At 47.4% G+C, this 25,915-nt stretch overlaps 1 protein-coding gene across 1 annotated transcript in view; it reads left to right on the top strand.

Moving 5' to 3' along the window:
• The first annotated feature begins 8,331 nt into the window (after nt 1-8,331).
• The window catches only part of TRPC1 (transient receptor potential cation channel subfamily C member 1), a 441,909-nt gene continuing 424,325 nt past the window's right edge, over nt 8,332-25,915 (top strand). The window contains exon 1 of the mRNA XM_085633605.1: nt 8,332-8,572. Coding sequence (XP_085489731.1) covers nt 8,443-8,572 — 130 coding nt within the window. The 5' untranslated portion in view covers nt 8,332-8,442. The remainder of the gene's footprint in view (nt 8,573-25,915) is intronic.

Raw genomic sequence — 25,915 nt, 5'->3', positions numbered from 1 at the left:
GATTGGGTTGGGTTGTGTTGGGGTAGATTGAAGTGGGTTGGATTGGGGTGGAGTGGCTTGATTGAACTGGAGTGGGTTAGATTTGAGTGGAATGTGGTAAAATGGAGTGAAGTGGAGTGGGGTAGATAGGGTGGAGTAGAGTGGGATAGACTTGAGGGGTAGATTGTGGTAGAATGGAGTGGATTCGATTGGGGTAGAGTAGAGTGGGGGTCGAGTAGAATGGGATAGATTGGAGTGGAATGGAGTATATTGGAATGGGGTAGATAGGAGCAGGGTAGATTGGGGTGGATCATGTTGGGGTAGATTCAAGTTGTTGGATTGGGGTGGAGCGGGGTGGATTGAAATGAGTGGGGTAGATTGTAGTGGAGTGGTGTAGATAGAGTGAAGTGGGGTAGATTGGGGTCGATTGGAGTGGGATAGATTGGAGTGGGGTAGTTTGGAGCAGGATAGATTTGGGTAGATTGGAGTGGAGTGGGTAGACTGGAGTGGAGTAGGGTAGATTGGAGTGGGGTAGAGAGGAGTGGTGGAGAGTGATGTGGGGTAGATTGGGATGGGGTGGGGTAGATTAGGGTTGAATGGATTGCGGTAGATTGGAGTGGGGTGTATTGGGGTGGAGTGGGATTGATTGGACTGCAGTGTGGTAGATTGGAGTGAAGTGGAGTGGGGTAGATTCGGCTAGAGTAGAGTGGAGTGTGATCGATTGGGGTAGAGTGGAGTGAGGAAGGTTGGAGTGGAATTGGGTGGGCTTGGTGTATTGGAGTGGGCTAGATTCGGGTAGGATGGAGTGGGGTAGATTGGAGTGGAGTAGGGTGTATTGGGGTAGATTGGATTGGAGTGGATAGTTGGGCTGGGGTAGGTTGTGGTTGGTTGGAGGGTGTAGACTGTGGTGGTAGTTTGGGTAAGAGTGGGGTGGGTGGATTGGGGTTGATTGGAGTGGAGTGGGCTAGTTTTGGGTGGAGTGGAGTGGTGCAGAATGGAGTGGGGTAGATTGGGGTATATTGCAGTGGGGTAGATTGGAGTAGAGAGGGGTAGATTGGAGTGGGGTAAATTAGCATGGTAGATTGGAATGGGTAGATTGAATTGGGGTTGACTGGGGTGGAGTGAGGTAGATTGGGGAGAGTGGAGTGGGGTGGATTGAGGTAGATGGGGTGAAGTGATGTGGGGTAGAGTGGAGTGGAGTAGGGCTAAATAGGGTGGATTGGGGTATATTGGAGAGGGGTAGATCAGGTTAGAATGGTGTGGAATTATTGGGGTTGATTGAAGTGAGGTAGATGGGAGTGGAGTCTGATAGGTTAGGTTGGAGAATAGAGAGGGCTAGATTAGGGTGGGGTAGATTTGGTGGATTGAGTAGGGTAGACTAGAATGGAGTGGGGTAGATTGGAGTGGAGTGGGCTAGATTGGAGTGCACACCACATCAGGACCCATCATCATATAGACGCCGGCTGGGGAGCAGTAAATTGTAGCATGCAATTTCTTAAACAAGTCCTATTCTATCAAATTCTCTCCACAATTGGACGTCAACAAGAATGGCGAGTCCACAGTGAAAGGGCCAATAGTCAACGTAAGAGGCTTTGAAACGGGGCTCAGAACCGGTTACACCAGAAAATCCTACCGAAACATTATTATGGCCAGACAGAGTCGCCCCAGGGACCAAGGAACGAGAAATAGAGCTGTTCGTTGCACCTGGATCCACCAAAAACTCCTTAGTCGAACTATGCACATTCACACTAACATACAGACCTCGCTGGTCTACAGGTATCAAAACTGGTCCCTCACCCTGTCCCCGGCAGTCCTAGCTGTAAAACATCCCGGTCACCTAATCCGTATCGTAGTCATGATAATACTGTTTGCCCCGAGGGTCGTTAAAGTAGTTCTGGTCACTACGACCCTGGGAAGCCACAGCGCTCTGAGCCCTGTCCTGGCCACCATCTTCACAACCCCATCCACAAGACCCTCGTCCTCTTGGGACGGCCACCTTGTACAGAAGTACAGGACACTCACTGCGCCAGTGTCCCTCCTCCCTACAATACGCACACTGATTTGGCCCTACTGGCGTGGTATTCCTGCTAGTACGGGGAAGCTGTCGGGCTAAACTACCACATCCTCTACCATTCCCTCGATAAGCCTGCTGCAACAACACCTTCGTCTTCAAATCCTTGTGCTTCTTTTCTGCCTTCGCCTCATCCTCATTGTCCCTCTGCTCCTAATACTGCACCATATTCAAGATAACAGAAGGAGACGATGTGGACGAGGTACTCTCGGAAGCCTGTAATCCAGTCGCAATCTCTGGGAGCAAGTTTGAAACAAATCTATTAACAAACAAATGCACACCACCTTCGATCGACAAGTCCTGTCCACTATAATCTAGAAAGACACCTTCAAACCGAGTGAAAAAAATCAGACACACTCTCGTCTTTCTTCTTCTGACAAGTCGAGAGCTTGTCCCAATCAAACTTTCTAGGTGGGATTATAGAATGCATATATGTGATAATGCAGCCTGGCAAGGCAAGTATCTCTGTTTTAGGCTTCTCACCAGGCTTCCTGTCCTGGTCCCATACTTTTATCTGATCCGAAGTAACACCCAATTCCGCAACATGATCCTGTGTGTGTACTTTTCTCCAAATATTAACCGGAACCATCAAACCAAAGAACATTTCAATATACGCAAGCGTCATTACAGTTGAAGAGGCTGCCTGAGTCAATTCTTTGTAATATGCAGTAGGATTTTTCCTAGGTTCAGGTAACTGAGTCTTAAGGGACAAGACCTCACTCCTTTTCCATGGAATATACACCCACTGTTCTTGGAAACGGGCTGCTACCCCTGGTCTAGTAACAAGATTATGCTGATTCCGCAGCTCTGGTATTTCAGGGTGTTATATGGGGTGGACCTCCCTCATTGGAAACTGAGATACTGTCTTTGGGCTCTTCTCAAGCAGCCTACCCCGATAAGCAACCAAAGTTGCGACATTACTAAAACTTGACCAGGCACAATGTCAGCAACGTATACGTGATCCTTAATATCATTTATAATCTGTGGAGCTGCATCATTGAAACACTGCTCCCAAAGTCCGATCAAAGTAGACAAAATGTGCTTGAGGGCATGCTTTTGTACAAAATGCTCATAATCTTTCATCACACTCCACATATCCTTCATACCATAAATGGGGTTTCGGGCCCACTGCGCAGCCTGATTAGCCACATCCTGCTTCTCTGCAATATCAGATTGCACCAATGTTCGTCCCAATCGTTCCTGAAATTTCGTCCAGTCTCTATCCTCAGGGCCACGTACTGGAGTCTCACCACTCTGTAATGTCGGGGAATGGAGGAACACAGTGGGAGTGATAACAGAGGTAGTGGGCATTAACTTTTCACTGCTGGCTGGGTCGTGGGTGTAAGAGCTGGCGAAGGGGATGCCGAAGCAATAGGTGTTGCAGGAATGCTAACAGTCATAATTGCCACTGACGGTGAAGACAAAGAAAGGATAGGAGATGCTGTGGCCAAGGCAGTCTGATCAACAGTGACAGAAGCAGAAACAGCAGAGACATAAGAGCCGGGTAGCTGGGCCTGTGGGGGAAGAGCGGGATATACCCTCTGCGGGGCATATGAAGGTGGGGGTCGAGTATCTAGCAATTGTTCCACAAAAGCATCATTTTCTTCTCGGGCTACATAAGATTTATCAATAGTCAGTCGAAACCTCCTATCTTCCCGTTCAATTCCTATCTCCTGAGTCAATGTTTGCATTCTCCCCTACTGGGCCTCTTTCTCTGCTTTCATTTGCCTCTATTTAGCCTCTTTTTGCCATGTTCTGAGGGAATCAAACATAGACTGCCTGCTTCTTCTCGCAAACAACTTCTCCTGTAAAACCCCAATTTTTTGTTCGTCAAAAGTGCCCATCAATGGCCACTGCAACTGGGCATTGTCCCTCGTATATTTGTGCCATAACGTACTAAACATAATAGGGACAAGGCCATGTTTTATATACATATCAAAATTCGGAGTGCCTTCCGGAGGCGCTGACTGACTTTCCTCCAGTTGAGCATCAGCAGAACAACAATGACAACAAGAAACCAAAAAGCAACTGAACACCGGCATTTTCTATAGTAAGCCAAATTCATTATGTTGCTGGGCATAGTGTTCATAAACACTTTGTATCCAAATCGGTCCTCAGACCATACCAGAGGCAAACCAAAATCGGTCCTCAGACCGTACGAAAAACAAACCAAAATGGTACCATATCCACAAAGAACCAAAACAAACTCACCTGCTGCACACAGGTCAAACAAATTTATTCTCCACTGCCGACTCTTCGGACCAAATGGTCATATCCAAGGTTTTGCCGTTCAGGACCGCAGTCGGGATGACCGCTGGGCGAGGCACCACCCGGCCAGACAGATGGGGCAGCTGCAAGTTCAGGACTCTCTCATGCAGGGTTCCCTGGTCCACCCGTCCAACCCGACGATGGCACCAACCTCCACATCCATCCGCGTGCCCAATGGAGTCCCTGTTCGGGCACCAACTGAAGGAAGTGACCCGATTAGTGCCACCCGGGTCACTCGCGACCACCTCTCAGCCTTCCATACAAATGAAGAGTTGTTCAGACAGTAGCGAATACAAACCAAGTATATTTTATTCAGGTACACTCGAGCGGAGTCCAGTCTGACCAGCCTCCTAGGATTGCTCCAGAGGGACTGACTTCAGCAAACATAGAGATACATTTTGTACGTTTCTGAACCAAGAATGTCCCGCCCATATTGGAAATCTACTAGCAGGTGCATCTAAAACAAAGAAGTACAGTAATACGAGTCTCGACTCTGAGACCGGGCACACATTATCTTCATGCAAAGGTCGTTCGGTTTGTGTCTATTGCTAGGCTAGTGGGAGAAAGCCTCTATCTATGGGAAAGGAATGCATTAATAAGAACAGTGTACTCATTAGCAGAGCAAGGCCTAACCTTGGAGAAATGAACATTTCCACAGCCTGCTTCTCAAGTCAGGGAATAGGTAGCTGACGGCATAATTCAAAATGTCGGCTGTACATAAAATGGTGCAGCGAATGCTAACTTAACACTAGAACAAAGCACAAACAAAATAGCAAAACATTTTAATTTCATCAGTCAAGACTGATTTGCATTTGACTGGGTCTGAAGTGGGGTGCCGAAGTGAGCTAAAGAACGATGATGGATTCAACCTAGATCTAATAGTGACTGGGGGTGAGTATCTGAAAATTTTCATCGCTCCGTCCATCATCTCCTTGAGTCTGCTTGTTTGATCTACAATGTTTGTTGGGTTTGATGGGTACGAGGGAGTTTGTCAGTTCTTGATCCAGTTGTTGAAGTTGTTGATGTCCTTGTCGAGGTTGTCTTAGTGGCTACGTTGATCAGTGCAGAGGGTGCTGAGCCAGTCTGTTTCTGTGATTTTGCCCAGGCTGCAGTTTGGAATGCTGAACCTTGTAGGGATGTTGACTTGAGGTGTTTTGATTTGGAAGTGAAAGATGGAGTGGTTGGTTCATGTGAGCGGTGTGTTGGAGTTTCATTTGATGCTGTTGCTTGTGGTGAAGATGGGATCCAGTGTGTGTCCTGTGGTGTGTGTTGGTTCCGAGAAGAGCTAGGTGAGTCTGACATCGCTCAAGCTTTCGAAGAGTGCAGTGGAGCAGGATTCATTTTGGTCTTCCAGATGAAAGTTGAGGTCACCGAGTAAAGAATGTAAGCTCTGGAGTCAATGTTAAGCAGAGTGACGAAGTCAGTGATGAGGTTGGTGAAGGTGGCTCGTGGTCTGGGTTGTCAGTAGGCGAGAGTTTTGTTCAGGGTAAAATTTTCGGATTTGTGCCTTGAAGTAAAGGGGTTCCATGAATGGGATGGTGTTCTCTTTGAATGTTTTGCATCTGACGGATTCCTTGTAGATGAAAGCAAGCCCTCCTCTTGGCTTGTGAAAGCTGGCCTGTTGAGCGGTCTTGTAGCCCACTACGATTGCTGTGGTAATGTCGGAAGCTGATGAGGGATTGAGCCAGGTCTCTGTGATGAAGAGAATGTCAGGTGCTTCGCTGCTCAGCTGGTCTGATATTTTGGTTATGTTTGCTGAGTGATTGTGTGTTGAGAAGCTTGCATGTGAGAGGGTGCTGAGATGCGGGTTTGCAGTGACATGTGGTGTGGGGAGGGTGTAGGTGTTGTTGGTGCATTTGAGGTGTGTGTGTTTGGGAGAGGGTATTGAGGGCATTGTTAGTATTTGCATGGGGGGTGTCGGTGGGTGGGTGGCTGCTGGGGAACCAGTAGTGGGTGCAGGTGAAAGCTCCTACCCTGGTGTGAGGCGGAGTAGCTGTTGGGGGAACAGCGCCCTGGGTCGCGACCTAAGGAGTGCTGTAGATTATCGCTGGAAGTGAATGGACCAGGGTTTTTGGGGCTGGACTTGGTCCTGGGCCAACAGGCGCTGATGGGCATGCCTTTGGCGTGCCTTCGGCTGCGAGTGGTTCGCCCACTGCGCATCCATGTTGCAGCTGCCATTAAGTAGGTCCTGGGAGAGGAGAGGAGTGCAGTGTGCCCCCACGTCATTTCTTGTGCTGATAGGTGTTGGGAAATGAAGTCCTCTTGCTTGGTTTCTTTTTCTAAAGACAGTTTTGGCAGGAAAAACAATATTGTCACTTCCTGTCCAGATGGATGATAGAAAATTCTGTGATGTCACTTCCTGTGCTGATGGGAAAAAGTGGTGTGATGCGTATTTCTTCCAGACAGTGGACAAAGGGCCTGGATGTGGAAAGGTGAGCGTTTTCCTGACAGGATGGCTGGGGAGAAGCTATGACCCTGCTCTCATTGCACTTGAAAGCCTGGGGGCTTTACCCAACGTTTCCTCACTTTGAAGAAGCCTACCCTGTCACTGTCAGATGCAGCTCACACCTGGACCTGCTTGCCTTTGTTTCACTAGTCAGGCTTGAGCCAAACCCAGGGTAATTGGAAGAACTAACCAGAACAAGTTTCAGACTTAGATAAAGCTGTGTCCCCCTTCCACGGGCTGGCACTGGGCATAAATGTGACATCTCTAGAACCTGAAATCAGACCACTCCTGGACCTGATAAGACTCAGAAGAAGGACTGCCCTACTATCGGAAGAAGGAAAACTGGACCTGCTTGCCTTGAACCCAGGACCCCCGAAGTGACTCCAAGGGTCAGTTGGCTACCTTCTGTTTGACCTGCAGGGACACAACAAGCTTCCAGAGGACCTTCCTGCTTTTCAGCTGACCAGACCCGACTAGATCTGACCTGGTCCCCTCTCCTGGTCTCTGTGTGAGCGAGTTCAGACCCCAAAGTGCTGTCATCAAGGTCCTGGAGTCAGAGTGTACTTCTCCCTGCTTAACTGAAGGTTTTATTGGATCTGACACAGAGTGGTGCAGAGTAATGCATCACTGCAACGTTCAGCTCCTGAATGGCAACTTCAACAGACCCGAAGCAGAGGGAGGCAGAGCCTCGTATCACAGCACCGTGCAGCCCCTGCACCAAGGGCAGAGATACAACTCCCAGCAGGTCGACCTTGGTCCCGTTCCCAGCCCCGCGCTCCATCATGGTTGGTCTGAATTTTTTAACTTTGTCCCAGTCCGGTGCTACTAGTTACTCGCATTTGGCGCCTCGAGTCTTTTTTAGACAAAAACTTTAAAATATCATAACTCCGCTTCTCCTGATTGGATTTTTGTTGTTTTGGTGTCATTTTATTCATTAAATTGTACTCTGTTTTTCTAAATTGGTTTGGGATTTTTCTTGTGTGGTGTTTTCACTTTATTGCTGTCTGAACGCTGCATAAATACTTTATACTTTGCCTCTAAATTAAGCCTAACTGCTTTCTGACAAGCTACCTGAGGGCTTAGCACAGGTTTAGTTATTTGCATTGGTGGTTCACCCTGATAAGAATTGTGATTATTCTTTCAAGTGGGTTCTCACCCCCTTTAACAAATAACACAATTTCTTACTGTTTGCATATATGACCCCTCAGCACCACAGTGCTCTGCAAGGCTACATCAGCCAAACATCAACTATATAGTAAATGGACAACTGTGCCTATGTTATTGTATTTTCTATTTTCCTGTTGATTAGATAGGGGGAGGGAACATGATATCCCCAATCTATTGTAGTCGGAGCTAACGACTCTGTGACACCAATAAGAATCACCCTCTCTTGATTCCTCCTGATACAACAAGGTCCACGAACGCTACAACCAGCTCGGCGTTGTAAACATTTTTTCGCGCATTTGATTTTCCTCCTTCTAAGGTGGCAGCTGAGGCACTGTCAGCCTAGTCCTTCTTCTATGTCTCTAGCTCGCTTTTCGAGCGCTCGCTGGGAAGAGACTTTGCCTCCGTGCCAGCGGTTTCGCAGAAGCATCAGCATCTCTCAGGCAGCCGGAGAAGGAAGGACAGGGCTGGTGGAGGCAGAACGGCGCCCACAATCTGATGGGATTACCCCACCATGGCTGCTCTATACCAGAGCACGGACTCCTCCTCCTCACCCAACAAATTTCTGGACCTGAAAGATGTGCGGGAGGTGAAGGAAGAGACCACCCTGGACGAGAGGCTGTTCCTGCTGGCCTGCGAAAAAGGTATCAGCTGAGACTGGCGGGGCGGGGCTAGGGCAGATGTGCAGAGACTGCGAGGGTAAAGGAGGCGCAGGGCAGGGGATGTCTGTGTTTGCTAACTGTTTTATGATTGCTACACCCACACATTGACTCTCACCGCATCACCTCTACGGTTACCGTGCGCATGGATGAATTGACGCTGTACAGCCCACCTGTCACTTAGTATGTACGAAGTCAGCCATCATGGGGTCAACAAACCCACAACCTCTACCGTTTAATACACAGTGCGCGACCCCCAAGTCTGAAACTAGAATACGTAACCAGGTCTGTTTGGTCAGACCTGTGAAAACGCCGCGCACCACAAACATAAAGCTACGACAAACTGAAGGCAGGTGCAAGAAAGGCTCTCCATCCGAGAAGTGACATTTCCACTCGATCTGTCCCCATTGCTGCCTGCACGGTCACTGTGGCTCTACCGTTATTTTGTTTTTATTTATTTATTTTTATGCGTTTTTATATAGCGCGGACTTTACCCGAAGGTGTCAGAGCGCTTCACAATAGGAACAGTAATGATACATGAGGAGAAAATTACAAGTGAGCATGTTACAAAAGCAAACGTTACGTTACATGAGGCAATAGTGACAATTGTGCCTGTATCAAGAGCAAACAAAATACAAGATGTAGCAAACGATACGTTACAAGAGGAACAAGCATTTGCAATGCAATAGGTCTCGCATTGTTAAAACGTTGACCTATTGGTATCGTAAATGACAATGTCTTTTAATATTACAGGTTTCTGAAACCCATAAATGAAATGCATTGTTATTTACAATGTCAATAGCTCAAATACTCTCAAATGCGAAACCGATTGCATTGCAGAAGCGTGTTTATTTTCTCTCGAGGGCTCCTGCACTTTATCACTCAAGGTGCCAAATGACATCTTCATGATTAAATGAGCAGTAGCAGCCCCAGCCTGCACTGTTTGGACATTCCCACTGCCTGCTGCCGAAAAATGGAAAGAGGCTGGAGAACGCAGTGAAGGTGTTGCGCGCCTGTGTTGAGGCGTATAAATGTTAACAGTTTCCAGCATGGGTGGCCCTTTCACCTCAAACTTCACTCCCTCCACACTGTAATCACCCCGCCTCCAGGAGACACAACGCCCTTTTAAATGAAGTCATTAACCGGACAATGTTCACGTCAAAAGTGAAAGAACAATGTTACAAGTTAATGAATTTGCCATTTCACCAGTGCAATCAAATGTGCACATTTCACGCATATAATACAACTCAGCTATCAAGTCGAATTACATTGAAACAGCAATTATTTGCGAGAACCTGTGTGCGTGCCGTTTATGTTTGTGTCCTCGCCAGGCATCGAATCCAAAGCATGCAGGAATAGCTTTGGAAAGACGCCTAAACATGCTCGACTCCTATCAAAAGACGCCCAACGCTAGGAAAGGTAAGGACAATAAATGCAAGCAGCGGCAGAAAGTAGCAATCGTAAATAAGCTGAAGAAATGCTTCTTCGCGAGCATATGCTGCCTTCAAAGGGCATTTATGTGATTCAGTGCCAGTGAGTTTGCCGCTTCCAACGCTATGGCGTTTGCAACCGGTGGCACTGCTGTTTGTGATTAGTGGGGGCGGGGTCAGGGGGTGTCATGTGGTGCCGGGGCCACAGCAGTATCAGAGGACATGGAGCGCGTCCGATACAATGAAGTGAAAGAACGGTATGCAGCGTTGTGAACAAGAGAAGCCCGGCGGTGCGTGGCGCGCGTGCTTGGCGGGGGCGGGGGAGCGGACCCTTTGAAGTGCTCCCAAAAAGTGGAGCGTGGCGCGCGCGCTTGGCGGGGGCGGGGGAGCGGACCCTTTGAAGTGCTCCCAAAAGGCGGATTGCATGGCGGCACGATGCGCGTGATTGTGCGCGTGCTAGCAATGCAATCCGCTTTTTGGGAGCACTTTTCAAACCTGCTTTCTATAGTCTTGCTTTGCGATCGCTTACGCGATAGCAAGGTCGAGACCTAAAAAGTGACATGTGTGCATGTTACAAAAGCGTACAAAGTACAAGTAGAGGTTTAATACTGAAATAAATGGCAGACACTCAAAACACAAGAACAAACGTTAGGTTACATGAGGCAATGGTGGCAATTGTGCATGTATCAAAAGCAAACAAAATACAAGAGGCAGCAAATGATACGTTACAAGAGGAAAAGTGACGTGTGCATGTTACAAAAGAGTACAAAATACAAGTAGAAGTATAATACTGCAATAAATGGCAGACACTCAAACCACAAGAACACACTGGGAAGGCACTTCTATAGTCATGGAGAACAGAATTTCCAATAATGGAAGGACTTCCTTCAGATAATAGAGAGGGCATGAATTAAATTTGGAAGTGTCTTTGAAGGAGGAGAACTTTGAGGTCAGTTTTGAAGGCCTGAGAAGAGGCGGTGGTCCGGAGCTGAGGCGGAAGTGAGTTCCAGATTCTCACCGCGTTGCCTGAAAAGGATTGGGCTATCGATCTTTCCTTCTTGAAAGTGGGAGGTTCAAGCAATAAATTTTCCGCATAACGTGATGGTCTAGAGCCTCCAGAGAGTTTGTTTATTCGCCAGGTAGCGAGGAGAGGAGGAGTGCAAGGCTTTGTGGGTGATACAGGCAGTCTTGTAGATAGATCTTGCCTCGATGGGAAGCCAACGGAGGGTGGATAAAATGGGTGTGATGTGGTCGCTTCTTTTGGCCCCATATATGAAACGAGCTGCTGAATGGAGAACAGATTTAAGGCGGGACTGGTGGGATTTGGGGAGGCCAGTTAGAAGAGAATTGCAGTAGTCCAGGCTGGAGAGAACCAGCGATTGTACCAGGTTTTAAGGTCTTGCTCCGGGAAGAAGCGACAAATCCCCCAAAGAAGGCGCAGGTAGTATCGAGCAGACTTTGCAATGGAATTGATGTGGGAGAGTAGATTGAGTTTTTTGTCGAGTATGACACCAAGGGATTTTGCACTGTCGACAATGATGAGTCGAGAGTAGAGCCTAGGATAGAGAGATCGTGAGTGGAGGCCACCATAAGGTAGATTTGAGTGTCGTCCGCATAGAGATGTTTGTGGATCCCGGATTTACTTAGGAGATTTCCCAATGGTTCTAAATAGAGATTGAACAATGTGGGTGCAAGTATAGAGCCTTGAGGAACACCTTGACCTACCGCCAAAGGAGATGAAAGACTGTTCGCTATTTTGATCATTTGGGATCTATCAGAGAGGAAGGAAGCAGACCATTTAAGCACAGTGCCCTCCATGCCCAGTCTCTGTTGAAAAGTGTTAAGGAGAGTGTTGTGAATGACAGTGTCAAAGGCTGCAGAAAGGTCAAGGAGAATTAGAAGACAAGACTCCCCCGAATCGAGTATCCGCAGCGCGTCATTAATCACTTTCAGCAGGGCTGTTTCAGTGTGGCAGTTTTGAATGCAGCCGGACTGGAAATTGTCAAGAAGATCATTGTCCTTGATATGACGAGGGAGTTGTTTTGCTACACATCTTTCTGTGATTTTCGCAAGAAAATGTAGGTTAGTGATGGGGCGGAATGGCTGTACCCAGAAAACGCCTAGCGTTCGCTTTCCCTTTATTTGCTCCTGCCATAGCTTTTCCCCACCTTCCTGAAGTAATTTAGCTGCTTATAGGGCAGTCGTAATGCCACCAGCAACAATTCCCCAGGCAGCCACCCGCCCACTCTTCACTGTCCTTTAACATCCTAATGTACTGTGGAAGTTGGAATCTTGGCTCATTTCAGTTGCACTAACAAACCAGCAAACGATGAATTGTAAAACATAAATTCCAGAACTGGAACCTGTGTTTCTGATGAAAAAGAAGCATTGTTTTGTCATTTAAATACCGCTTATCTTCTGTTAACTTTACCTAGAACAGGCGCTGGCTGTGCTGATTATAGGGGCAGTATAGCGTTGCAGCTGTCTCTCCTTGCCTTGGAAGTTGCCCTCAATGGGATCCCAGACTATGGTCTCTATACAATACAAATATCTGTAAAAAACACACAGAACTTCATACAGGCACTACATCACCTATGGCTTCAAAGCAGGACCTGTAGGGGACTGATAGTCTGTTAGAAGAACCAGAGGCGCAACTAGAGCCACATTTCGGGGGGGGGCTAAGAATAAATTTCGGGGGGGGGGCTGAATCTTTAAGCAATAGGCAGAGTGGAGCTGCAGGGGCTCTTAGAAGGGGTGAAACAACAGCGAGGCCTCATTAACATGCAAATGGTCTTTTAAAGACCTGTGAAGTGCTCGGGTGAGGCTGTGTGTGTACCCGGGAAGCTGTCTCGGCCCGGGCTGTCACACACGACGGGGGGGGGGGGGCTGAAGCCCTTTGAGTTCAACAGACATGGTACAACGGGGTTAATGGACGGGTCTAGTTCAGTGGTTCCCAAACTGGGGTCCGTGGACCCCCAGGGGTCCGTGACACATTCCCAGGGGGTCCGCAGGCAGCAGTTTTAAAAGCACTGCAAAGTTCCTTGTATAATCAGCAGTTTTTGGGCAGCAATAAAAGTGTCAAGATAACTCCGGTGATTAATGTACCTGATGGAGAGGGGGCTTTGTCCAGTGGCAGCTTTGACTCATCTAAGGAAGTGCAGATGGTTAATCTGCCTGCTGCGAAGAATGTCTACCATGCATTTCTTAAAAAGCAGTATTTTGTTTTGTGCATAGCTCAGTGAGTTCCTACTTTTGCCATAGAGATTCTTTTGTTATTATGCAGTTCACAAGTTCCAATCGTAATCTAGCAGAGTGAGCTATGAACTGCCATCAAAGAGCTGCATGCAAACTGCATGGTACAAGTTAGTGAGTTATGCTTTTTCCCAGTCTTTAATTATTTCGATGCTGCTAAAAAGGTTTGTTTGGGTAGAAATAAATCACAATTATTAAAGTCAACGCTAATCCATGTGTTATGTTCTGAACCCTGAGTTTGTGCTTCTCTAGACCAAGCACTCTTAAAAAATGCCTACCTGTATTTGACAAGTAAATCCTACACCATGTAGACCCCTTTGCCTTATGTAACATTTTCTATTCAATGATTTACACACATATGATTCATTGTCTCTGAATATGTGTGATGTAAAGTGCTATGGCACCCTACAGGGGTATGAGAAGTGCTATAAAATAAATTAAATACATGTGACAGTTGGGCTATGGAGAGATGAGAGGCACTGTTGGAGGGTAGTAGTGAGGGAATCATTGAAGATTGTCAATCATTGAAGATTGCCAAAAGATTGTTGTATCCTGGTGCATAGTAAAGTCATTACTTACTATGCTTTAAAAGCTAATACAATTCAATATATAATGACAAATGTGTTGTAAAATGCACCATTTCCCCCCCCTTATTTTCATGCTGTGAGCCCCCGAAAACCCCCTTTGTAGTGGTCAGGCTCACTTGGTGTGCACTGTAGGGGGACTGGTGTGACAACATTTGCCAGTGCAGCTTTAGGTTTCCAGTCCAGCCTTGGCAGGAGCAGGAGCCTCAGGCAGCAAAATAAAACCAAACAATGAAAAGTTAGTTGCGAGATGCAGCACCAACCTTCCCATCAAGATTTTTTGATTTTTGCAAATATTTTTAATATAAAAATACTAAAATCTTTAGTAATTCAAGTCTAGTCTTTGTTTGATGTGCACACGTGTGTTTATTTTTTTCGAATTACAGTTTGAATGTTTGACATTTAAATTTCACAAATTGCTTGGGGGGCCCCGGCTTCCAATAGTGACTCAATGGGGGTCCTCAAGAGTGGAACGTTTGGGAACCACTGGTCTAGTTAATAGTCTGCCTTCAAACCCCACTGTAGTACACAACCGGCTCTGATATTGTGGCACCAGGCTCGAGACCACTGCTTGTAATCTGAGCTGATATTGTGAACGCTGGCATGAGAGCAAGGAGAGAGCTATAATGGTTTGGTTCTGTCTAAATAGAGCACGAGACGCGTGAGACATAAACCAGACCTAAGGCTCGCGAGTCGCGCCCCACAAACACCCTGCTCACAGCCTCGCTAACTCCGGGCAGGGGGGACTGTTATGCAACGCAGCAGACGAGCTGAACTACAAACCTCGGAGCGATGGCAGATGGCCTGTTTCACTGCGAAGGATTAAAATGCTTCCCTGGGTTTAATGTTGCTCAGTATCAAAGGATACATACAGGTCTTTTAAAAATGTTTATCATAAATATGTTTTATGAAAGTCTTAAAGTGAGATGCATAATAGAAAGCCACATAATTTTACAGGCTAATCAGTTATGGACAAAGACAGGTGAAGACTGCCTTTTTTGCAGGACAGAAGTGTAGTGTACTATAGATGACCCAGCTCCGCCTCCCCCTTGTTATTGGTATTCGAGAGTGTGGTGGTCTGTTCCAGAGGTCCAAGGCTTCGGTCTCTGGGAGCGCACCATAGAGCTCTGTTAAAGGGGGGGCGCAGGCTTTGTCATTTACATTACCCTCGTCTGCGGTTCATCCATAATGCATACTGAGCGCTGACGACACATCCTTTTTACCACATGAAGGGACTGGCAGCAGGAGAAATCAGAGAACTACGAACAGAAAGGGAAGGTCGCAAATGGCTGGCACAGTAAACACCCCTCAGCACAAAGCAGTTTGATGGGCGCACATTGCAATATGGGAATTACTGGTGCTGAAGTGTTATGGCCTCCGAGTCTCTCAGAAGTTGGCATCACCAAAGCCAATGGAGAGGATGACCAACCCACATAAATTGGTGGGCGAGCGTCTCATTACCTACTCACCAGTCTTCCTCTCCACAATAATTACATAAAGAGCTTCAGCGCCCCACTGAACCCTCTAAGCAGAATTAGCATTCTATATGGCCCACTTTCTCTTCCTATAATGTCCTGAACCTTAAAAGGAAGTCCGATCCACCCCACAATCTGTTTTTAGATCTCACCTAGGTAACGCTTGGGCTGCCTCTTTGAGACATGCTGTTTCTAGGATATGGGCTTTAAAGAACACCCATCTTTTTCATTGGTTCCTTTTGCTGGCCTTTAGACATGCTGGCTTTTCATTGGTGAATACACTTAGTAGTCCCTCCTTTTGGAATGTTGTATCCTCCCATGAGGACTACCCCTCTTACATATGTTCTTACTGTTCAGGTATACTTAGAGAAAACCTTTTTAAGTTAACCTGCCTCTTTGCTCCTAACTGTTATGTTTACTTGTGCAATGAAACTTCGGTTGCTTCATTTGCTTGCTGTCACTTTATCCCCCTGTGCCTGTGCCTCCCCCTCACCCACAACACTGCTCACAGGCCCCTACCACCCCTCCAAGGCCACTGTTGTTTTGCTTGTTTTTTTGCTTGGCTACTTTACGCATAATTTGCAGTGCAGTGCCCTATCCCTTTGCCATCTACCCATACAACACTGGTTTTCCCGCCCGAGATCGCTGCATTAAATTCTTCTTATTTTACATTACTCGCTTTTATTTATATAGCACACCTAGTCATGGGCTCGGGGGAAATTAAACAATCTGCTCATTATCACAGGATGTTAAGCTAACAGCAGAGTTGAACACGGATCCTCAGCTCACAAGTCAGCAGCTCTCACTGCTGCGCCATATCCTTTTCCTAGCCATGTTTCAGGGTGCAGAACGATATGTGGCCAAAAGAGGCCCCACGAGACACCCAGTGACAGCCTGCGGTACAGCACCCTCACAACACTGCTTGTCATGATGTGTACCCTGTTTAGTGTAGGGCTGCGGAGGGGTGCTGGGGCACCCATGAGGATTGTCCGGTGTGTGTTATGTTTTTCTATTATTTATTGGTATGGTTAAGCATTATGACCTCTGGGTCCCTGTCTTTCCCTATTACAGTCCTGTTTTTAGGTCTCTCCTATTCTATCCCGCAGAGATGGATAGGCGAGATTATAGTAAGCAGTCCGAAAAGTCTACCTAGCTGCGGATCGCGTACAATTCATGTGAACACAATCACGCGCATTGTCAACAACTGCCACAACCACGCGCATCCTTTACAGCTTCCATTTTCTACCACACACTTTGTGCGCGCGCGCCGCGCTCTCCCTCTGTTGCCACACGCATTCAGCTCATCAGGCTGCACACAACCTCACTCTCCATATGGTCGCACGCCTTTTCTTTGATCTCCACTGCGCGTTCTCACAGGATCCTCTCCGCCCACGCGTCTCTCCCCTTCCGTGTAGTTCCGCCCCGCCTTCTCTTTCTCGCATTTTTTTTTTTTGGGCTTTGTGTGACAGACTACTTGCCCTCGTGCCTATGAGTTTTGCATGCGTCTATTATATTTATTTACTTTGAATGTTCTTTTTCTTTTTAACCGCCCACGCGTCTCTCCTCTTCCATGTAGTTCCCCTCCGCCTTTTCTTTCTCACATCTTTTTCTGATTTTCGGCTTTGTGCGACTGACTACTTGACCTTGTGCCTATGAGTTTTGCATGCGTCTATTATATTTATTTACTTGGAATGTTTTTTTTTGTTTAACTTTACGCACCCAAACACGTTCATTGTTTCCTTTCCTTCTTACATTCTTATGCGAAAAAAAAATCACTCTCTCCACAAACAGCACTTTCATCTTGTCTCGCCTCTCTGTGTTTTGCTGTCTGCCCTCGTCTTCAATAGTTTCCAGCCTCTGTGTTCTGCTTTACGCATCCAAACACGTATGCTTTTGTCTGAGTTTCCTGCTTACAATCTCATGCAAAACAAACAAAAAAACACTCTCTCTACAAACAGCACTTTTATCCTTTTATTCTGTTTTGCCTCACACAATGCCCTACACACATTAGACCACACAAAATGCCACCTCACAAACTGCCCTACACACATTAGACCCCACAAACTGCCACCTCACACACTACCCTACACACATTAGACCCCACAAAATGCCAACTCGCACACTGCCCTACACACATTAGCCCCCTCACACTCTGCACCCCCTCACCCTCAAATAAATAAGAATACAGTTTACTTCCAAGGCACTGCAGTCATTTAGGTGAGCCAGTGTCAGATTGTGTATTTTTTTCAATACTAATACAGCCTTAAAAGAAAATAGAAATACAGTTTACTGACAAGTCACTAACTAACACTGCCCCCCCTCTCACACAGACCACACACAATGCCCCCTCACACAGACCACACACACTGCCCCCCTCTTACACAGACCACAAACACTACCCCCCTCACACATACCACTCACACTTACCCCTCCACACAGACCACTCACACTTACCCCTCCACACAGACCACGCACACTGCCCCCCTAACACAGACTACACACACTGCCCCCTCACACAGACCACACACACTGCCCCCTCACACAGACCACACACACTGCCCCCCTCTCACACAGACTACACACACTGCCCCCCTCTCACACAAACCACACACACTGACCCCTCCCCACACACTGACCCCTTGACACACTTCCCCCACATACACTGCTCTCACACATTACCCACTCACAGTACTTTAGGTCACACACACTGCACCCTTACACCCCGCACACACACACAGCCCGCACCCTTACTCACTCACACTGTGCTCTCATACAATTCCCCCTCACACACTGCCATCTTACACACTGCCCCCTAGTTTGTACGATGTCAGTAGGTGCCTTTTCTAAATTTTAACAAAAACACAAACGTTACAGGATCAAAGCGTTTCTAAAACGCATCAGTAGATTTTTGGTTTTTTTCGTCGGTTAATGTCTATTGGTGCTAGGTGTTTTGTGCTTAAATTAGAATTTTTGTTTAACTTTATTTAACAAATAAACAAAGTTCACACTGTCCCCCTCTCACACAGACCACAAACACTGCCCCCCTCACACATACCATTCACACTTACCCCTCCACACAGACCACTCACACTTACCCCTCCACACATACCACACACACTGCCCCCCTCACACAGACTACACACACTGCCCCCTCACACAGACCACACACACTGCCCCCTCACACAGACCACACACACTGCCCCCTCACACAGACTACACACACTGCCCCCCTCTCACACAGACTACACACACTGCCCCCTCTCACACAAACCACACACACTGACCCCTCCTCACACACTGACCCCTTGACACACTGCCCCCACATACACTGCTCTCACACATTACCCACTTACAGTACTTTAGGTCACACACACTGCACCCTTACACCCCTTACACACACACAGCCCGCACCCTTACACACTCCCACTGTCCCCGCATACAATTCCCCCCTCACACACAGCCCTCTTACACACTGCCCCCTAGTTCGTACGATGTCAGTAGGTGCCTTTTCTAAATTTTAATAAAAACACAAACGTTACAGGATCAAAGCGTTTCTAAAACGCATCAGTAGATTTTTGGGTTTTTTCGTCGGTTAATGTCTATTGGTGCTAGGTGTTTTGTGCTTATGTATAACTTTATTTAACAAATGAACAAAGTTCACACTGCCCCCTCTCACACAGACCACAAACACTGGCCCCCCTCACACATACCACTCACACTTACCCCTCCACATAGACCACTCACACTTACCCCTCCACACTGCCCCCCCTCACACAGACTACACACACTGCCCCCCTCACACAGACCACACACACTGCCCCCCTCACACAGACCACACACACTGCCCCCCCTCACACAGACCACACACACTGCCCCCTCTCACACAGACTACACACACTGCCCCCCTCTCACACAGACTACACACACTGCCCCCCTCTCACACAAACCACACACACTGACCCCTCCTCACACACTGACCCCTTGACACACTGCCCCCACATACACTGCTCTCACACATTACCCACTCACAGTACTTTAGGTCACACACACTGCACCCTTACACCCCGCGCACACACACAGCCCGCACCCTTACACACTCACACTGTGCCCTCATACAATTCTTCCTCACACACTGCCCTCTTACACACTGACCCCTAATTCGTACGATGTCAGTAGGTGCCTTTTCTACATTTTAACAGAAACAAAAACGTTACAGGATCAAAGCGTTTATAAAACCATCAGTAGATTTTGGGGTTTTTTCGTCGGTTAATGTCTATTGGTGCTAGGTGTTTTGTGCTTAAATTAGAATTATTGTTTAACTTTATTTAACAAATGAACAAAGTTCCCGTGGACGTTGCGGTCTGAAAATGTTGTAGTGCGCGCGCGCTGTGCTCTCCCTCTGTTGCCACACGCATTCAGCTCACCAGGCTGCACACCCCCCTCACTCTCCATATGGTCGCAAACCTTTTCTTTGATCTCCGCAGCGCGTTCTCACAGGCTCCTCTCCGCCCACGCGTCTCTCCCCTTTCGTGTAGTTCCGCCCCGCCTTCTCTTTCTCGCAACTTTTCCGGAATCTCAGCTCTGTGTGACTTACTACTTGACCTCCTGCCTCTGTGCTTTGCATTCATCTCTTATATTTATTTACTTTTGAATGTGTGTTTCATTATTTTACTTTACGCACCCAAACACGTATGCTTTTGTATGACTTTCATTCTATGTTTTCATGCTTACATTCTGATGAAGATCTCTCTCTTCACTAACAGCACTTTTATTCTGTTGCGCCTCGCTGTGTCTTGAGGTCTGCCCTCGCAAGCCGCCTGCAACTGGTCCTTCACATACACTGGCCCCTCGCACACAGACCACACACACTGCCCCCCTCGCACACAGCCCACACACTGCCCCACTCTCACACAGACCACACAAACGGCCCCCTCTCACACAGACCACACATACTGCCCCACTCTCACACAGACCACACACACTGCCCCCTCACACTCTGCACCCCCTCACGCTCTGCACCCCCTCACACTCTGCACCCCCTCACACTCTGCACCCCCCTCACACTATGCACCCCCCACACTCTGCACCCCCTCACACTCTGCACCCCCTCACACTCTGCACCCCTTCACACTCTGCACCCCCCTCACACTGCCCCACTGCCCCTATACACTCTGCACCCTCACACATTAGCCACTTACACTACTTTAGGTCACACACACTGCACCCTTACACCCCGCACACACACACAGCCCGCACCCTTACACACTTTGTCCTCATACAATGCCCCCTCACACACTGCCCTCTTACACACTGCCCCCTATTTTGTACGATGTCAGTAGGTGCATTTTCACTTTTTAAGAAAAGTCACAAATGTTACAGGAACAAACCGTTTCCAAAACGCATTTTAAGCATTTTTTTTTGTTTTCGGTCAATGTTTTTTGGTGCGAAAGTTAAAACTATTGGAATTGTAAATGACAAAGCTATTAATTTAGCTATTTTCAAAACCAACACATAAATACTAAATTTGGCATTTACAATACCAATAGCTCAAACTTTCCTAATTCGAGACCTATTGCATTGCAAATGCTTGTTTGTTTTGGGTACTGTGCCTTTTGCTTTGTTTACACACATACTTATCAGTGGCTACATGTGCACTGCTTTATGTTGCATGCGTCTGCCCAGGCGCCGCTTCTTTCTTTGAGTCAGTTGCAGGGGGTGAGAGGCTCTTTCGTTCCCTTTCCTCCGTGACAACTGCCTGGGCTCCATGCTCCGTTTGAGTGCGGCTGCAGGGGCGCCGCTGTTCTGAGAGTCAAGGTGGATTGAGAGCCGTGCTTGTTAGTGGCTGCTCCAGTACTGCTGTTATGAGAAATTTGGCGGCTCAAGAGCCGCACTTGTTGTAAGCGGCTGCTTGGGCCGCAGTTCTTCAAGTTGCGGGAACTTGGGCACCACGCTTTTGTTTCTATTGCGGCTGCTCAGGTCCTTCCTTTTTCTTTTGTCTTCGATGGCTATGTTTCTGCCTGCTAGCCCTTTCTTTTCCCTAGTTTTTTGTTTAGGCAGTGGGAGGGATTCCCTGTCAGGTCCCTTTTTGCCTATAAATACATTTCTGCACTCCTGTAGTCCTGGTACACTGCTGTTCCACAATGGGGAAACACACTCATAAAGTGTATCATGCTTTCCCTGACAGGCTCCTTTAGGGGGTTTATAAAAGGGGTATTAGATGCCATTCGCATTCTGTATCAGAGGCACGCCTCCAGGAGATGGTAAAGAAGCTGTTGTAGGCATATAATAAGCAGCATGGCAGGAGTTCTTCTCCTTTATCTCTTGCATCTTCAGACGGTACTGGTTGATGTTTCCTCTACATCACTTTTCTGTGGGGCATCCCCAGACTATAATGGCTACTCTGGTCCCGTCAGTAACTCCTCATTCTAAGTCCTCTAGGCAGAGGTTCAGCTGTGTCTCTGGTCACAGTGGTAATTCCTCATTCTAAATCCTCTAGGCAGTGCTGCAGTTGCATTTGTTCCCAGTGGTAATTCCTCATTCTTGGTCCTCTAGACTGCTGCTTCTCTGTTCCCAGTGGTAATTCCTAATTCTAAGTCCTCTAGATAGTGCTGCAGCTGCTTCTCTGGTCCCAGTGGTAATGCCTCATTTATAGTCCTTTAGGCAGTGCTGCTAGCTGCTTCTCTGATCCCGCGGTAATTTCTTTTTTTAAGTCCTCTACACATTGCTGCTACCTGCTTCTCTGGTCTCATCGGTAATTCCTCATTCTATGTCCTCTAGGCAGTGCTGCAGCTGCATCTTTGGTCCTGTCAGTAATTCCTCATTCTAAGTCCTCTAGACAGTGCTGCTACTTGCTTCTCTTGTATCATCAGTAATTACTCATTCCAAGTCCTCTAGACAGTGCTGCAGCTCCTTCTCTGGTCCCGGTGATAATTCCTTATTGTAAATCCTCTAGGCAGTGCTGCAGCTGTGTCTCTGTTCATACATCCACTACACTCCAAACCAAAACACATAGGTAAAAGGCATTGTCATTTACTACGCCAATAGTTCTAACTCTAAAAAATGCAACACCTATTGCATTGCAAGCGCTTGTTTTGGTTCTGCAGCACGTACGCTTCAAGCAAGTTAACAGGTATGTGGGGTGAAGTCGTGCTGTAGCGGGCTTGGAGACCCTGTACGAGGTCCAACGTAGGCGGACTAACAAATAATCATTGGTGCATGAAAGCCCTGCTTTAGGGGGTGCTTACCGGGATCAGGGCAGGCCATGTATGTGCCGGCTCCATGATTGGGGTCTGAGAGGCCCTGCGATAGTGGGCTTGTTGTGCAGTCTTACAAAGTGCCGCGATAGGTGTCAGTGCCACAGGGTAGGCGATGTTGTGCACAGTGGCGGCTCGCAAAGGGCGTGCTGCGGGGCAGTGGGCGACATGGGGGACGGGCAGAGTGGCGGTTAGCAAACACGGACATATGACGGAACGGAGGAAAGTTTTTATTACGTTCCTTGTTTCCGTCCTATATCCGAGTTTTCTACCCCCCCACCCTGTCCCTCCCCCGGCCCATCGCCCCGCAGCACGCCCTATGTAAGCCGCCACTGGATGTGCATGCATGGTGGGGCTCTTTCTATGAGTTGCTAAGTGGTGAGAACGCCAGTGGGATTATCGTCAGCCTCGCTGCTTAGAAGCTATATACATTGGTAACACAGAAGTGTTTTTGACATGTTTGTACCAGCATTGAGGAATGCGGCAGAGATAACACCTTCAGGCCTGTCTGTTGAGAGGGTGAATCTTTTGGCTAGGGGTTGTTCTGAGGGAGTGGTTGAGTTGATCCAGAATTCCCGGCATTGTGAGACCCTGCAATAATTTTCTAGGCATTGGGATTCTTTCTCCCACTGGTGTATGGAGAGAGGGCTGGACTCAGGGTCAGTTAAACCAGGAAGGTGTTAGATTTTTTATCAGATAGTTTCTCATTGGGTTTGGCTCCGTCTACGATATGGACATAGTGGGCGACTTTGAAGGCTTTCAGAAGCCCACATTTGGATCACTTAGTCTTGAGATTAATGCAGAGTTTCTTTCTTTAGAGTCTTAGAGCGGTTTGTCCGGACCCTGCGCGGGATCTTCCTCTAGTGTTGCAAGCTCTTTAAGCTCCACCTTTTGAGCCATTGGCTGAAGTGGATCTTAAGTTCTAACCTTGAAGGTGGTGTTTCTTTTGGCTATTGTGTCGGCAAGCTGAAATAGGGAGTTGGGTTAATTTCTCTGGACCCCAACTTTTAATTTTTTTTTATTTCTTTATTGATCTTTTTTAAAGTAACAGTTGCACGGAGAGTGCAGAGTTTCGTACAACTCAAAACAGCATGGATAGATATGCATGGCAATAAAAGGAGCATCAATCATACAACAATGAAGCAAGGTACATAAGCAATTAACAAAGGAGGGAGAAAAGATTCCCGGTGGTTAGTGGGTGTATTTAACAGTGCAGTGTGTCTGATACATTCCTGTTAGCAGTATCTGCAGGAAACCAAGACACCTATTATATTAACTCTGTTCAGGCCCAACATGCTGATGCGCTACACATCCCAACTCTCCAACAGTGCATCCCCACAGCTGTAGCCACATGCCCCCCTCAGAGATCGTCGAGGGGTTGGTCCAGCGAATAGTTTCTCAACGGTTGCAGAATGTCTCGGGCAGGAGGTGGGTGGTATTAATGTGGCGTATAGGTCACACATAGTGTCACAGTGAATCATGTCCCGGAGCCAGGCTCTCACTTTTGGTACATTTGATCTACCCCAATGTATAGAGATTTGACGGTTTTCTAGAAGCAGAGTTATCGTCGTGTATCTCCGGATAGTTTTTGATAATGGCTGAACATAGCCTAACAATGCCAGCAGGGGTGTGGGCTGCACCACTTGTCCCACCATGAGGGATACGTGTTAAAATGTCCACCCAGTATAGTTGTATTGGTGCACAGTTCCATGCAACGCGTGGAAAGTCTGCAACAGTCATGGCACATCTAGCACATGCATGTGGTTTGTTAGGATCTATTTTAGCTAGTAATCTCGGGGTTACATAGATTCTGTGTAAATATTTAAAATGCAGTAATTTATGTTGAAATATATTGTGTTTGTGCACAGCAATAGTGCCAAATGCTGTCTGTTATTGGTACACTGATGTCTCTTACCCAGGCTGTCCGTGCTTTAGCCCCCGCTACGGGGAGGAGAGATAATGATAGGTGGTATAAGTGTGAGATTAGGTGAGTGTTGTCTGGTGAGGCAATGGTGAGTGTGAGAGGGGGGAACTCCTCCAGCTCAACATTCCCACCCGGTATCACCCCGGTTAGGGAGCGCTGGACTCTGTGCAGTAGAAATCTGTCCATGTACGTAGCGTCTCCATGCGTGGTGAGTTCTGATACTGTGCATGGTCGTGAATCTTTAAATAGATCTCCAACTTTTTGAAGTTCATGTTTGACTAATGTTCGCTTAGTCACTGCTTCAGTAGTGGGGGGTAGCCATGGGGTGTCCGCAAGTTGCAAATGTGGCGAATACAGGGACTCTTTTTGTAGGTATTGTCTTAGTTTGGTCCATGCCCAACAGGTCGTGGGTAGTGTTTGGATCTCAGCAGGGGAGCGTGGCAGTCCCCGCGGTAATATGACGGTTAGGGAGTTGGGATATATTTGGGAATGCTCTGCCTTGAGGTATTGGAGGTGGGCATCAGGGTGATGCCAATAATATGTGAAGTGGGTTTGGGCCACCAGGAAATACTGATAAAAACACGGGGCACAAAATCCCCCACGTTCACACTGCATAGTTAGTGTATTCCAGCTTATGCACGGTTGTTTACCTGCCCAGACAATCCGAGTAAGTAACGTTCGTAATGTGTCAAAAGATTTGGTGGTTAAAACAATCGGTATATTTAAGAAGAGGTATAAAAAAAAGTGGCAGCACCAAAATTTTTAATAGGGCAATTCTGCCAGCTAAGGAGAAGGGGAGCCTAATCCACCTTTCAATCTGCGACGAGAGACGATCCACTGTGGGCCCATAATTTAGTTGGACCACCTCAGGGGCGCTGCAGTGCCGATAAATGCCAAGGTACTTGGGGGGTTCTACACAGAAAAAAGCAAACGGCAAACCGGGGTTCTGTACACAATTTCAGGGGGAACTCAAACTCCTCTGGCTCAGTTGCTGGAGTCAGCGAGAAGATTTCTGATTTCGACCAGCTTATTAGTTGCCCCAAATCGGACCACCTCTCTCAAGAGTGGGGACAGGTTATCAGTCGGCTTCCGTACAAATAGCATTTAGTCGTCAGCATAGAACGATGCGGTTAGTGGGCCTGTGTGTAACTGCAGCCCTCAGTGGAGATGTCGTTCCTGTATATGGCGGGCGAGGGGGTCCATAGCTATAATAAACAGAAGAGGTGAGAGGGAACATCCCTGCCTAGTTCCGCGTGATCAAGGGAATTGGTGTGTTATTTCACCATTGAGCTTCAGTCGGGCCACAGGGTTGGCATACAGGAGGCAAACTAAGTTTAAAAAACCAATGGGGATCCCAAGTTTTTGCATTACAGCATATAAAAAGGGCCACTCCAACGAGTCGAAGGCCTT

This window comes from Triturus cristatus, chromosome 11 (assembly GCF_964204655.1).
Source record: "Triturus cristatus chromosome 11, aTriCri1.1, whole genome shotgun sequence".
Taxonomy (NCBI): Eukaryota; Metazoa; Chordata; class Amphibia; order Caudata; family Salamandridae; genus Triturus; species Triturus cristatus.
The sequence above is the reverse complement of the archived record's forward strand: the minus strand, read 5'-3'. Positions and strand labels throughout refer to the sequence as shown.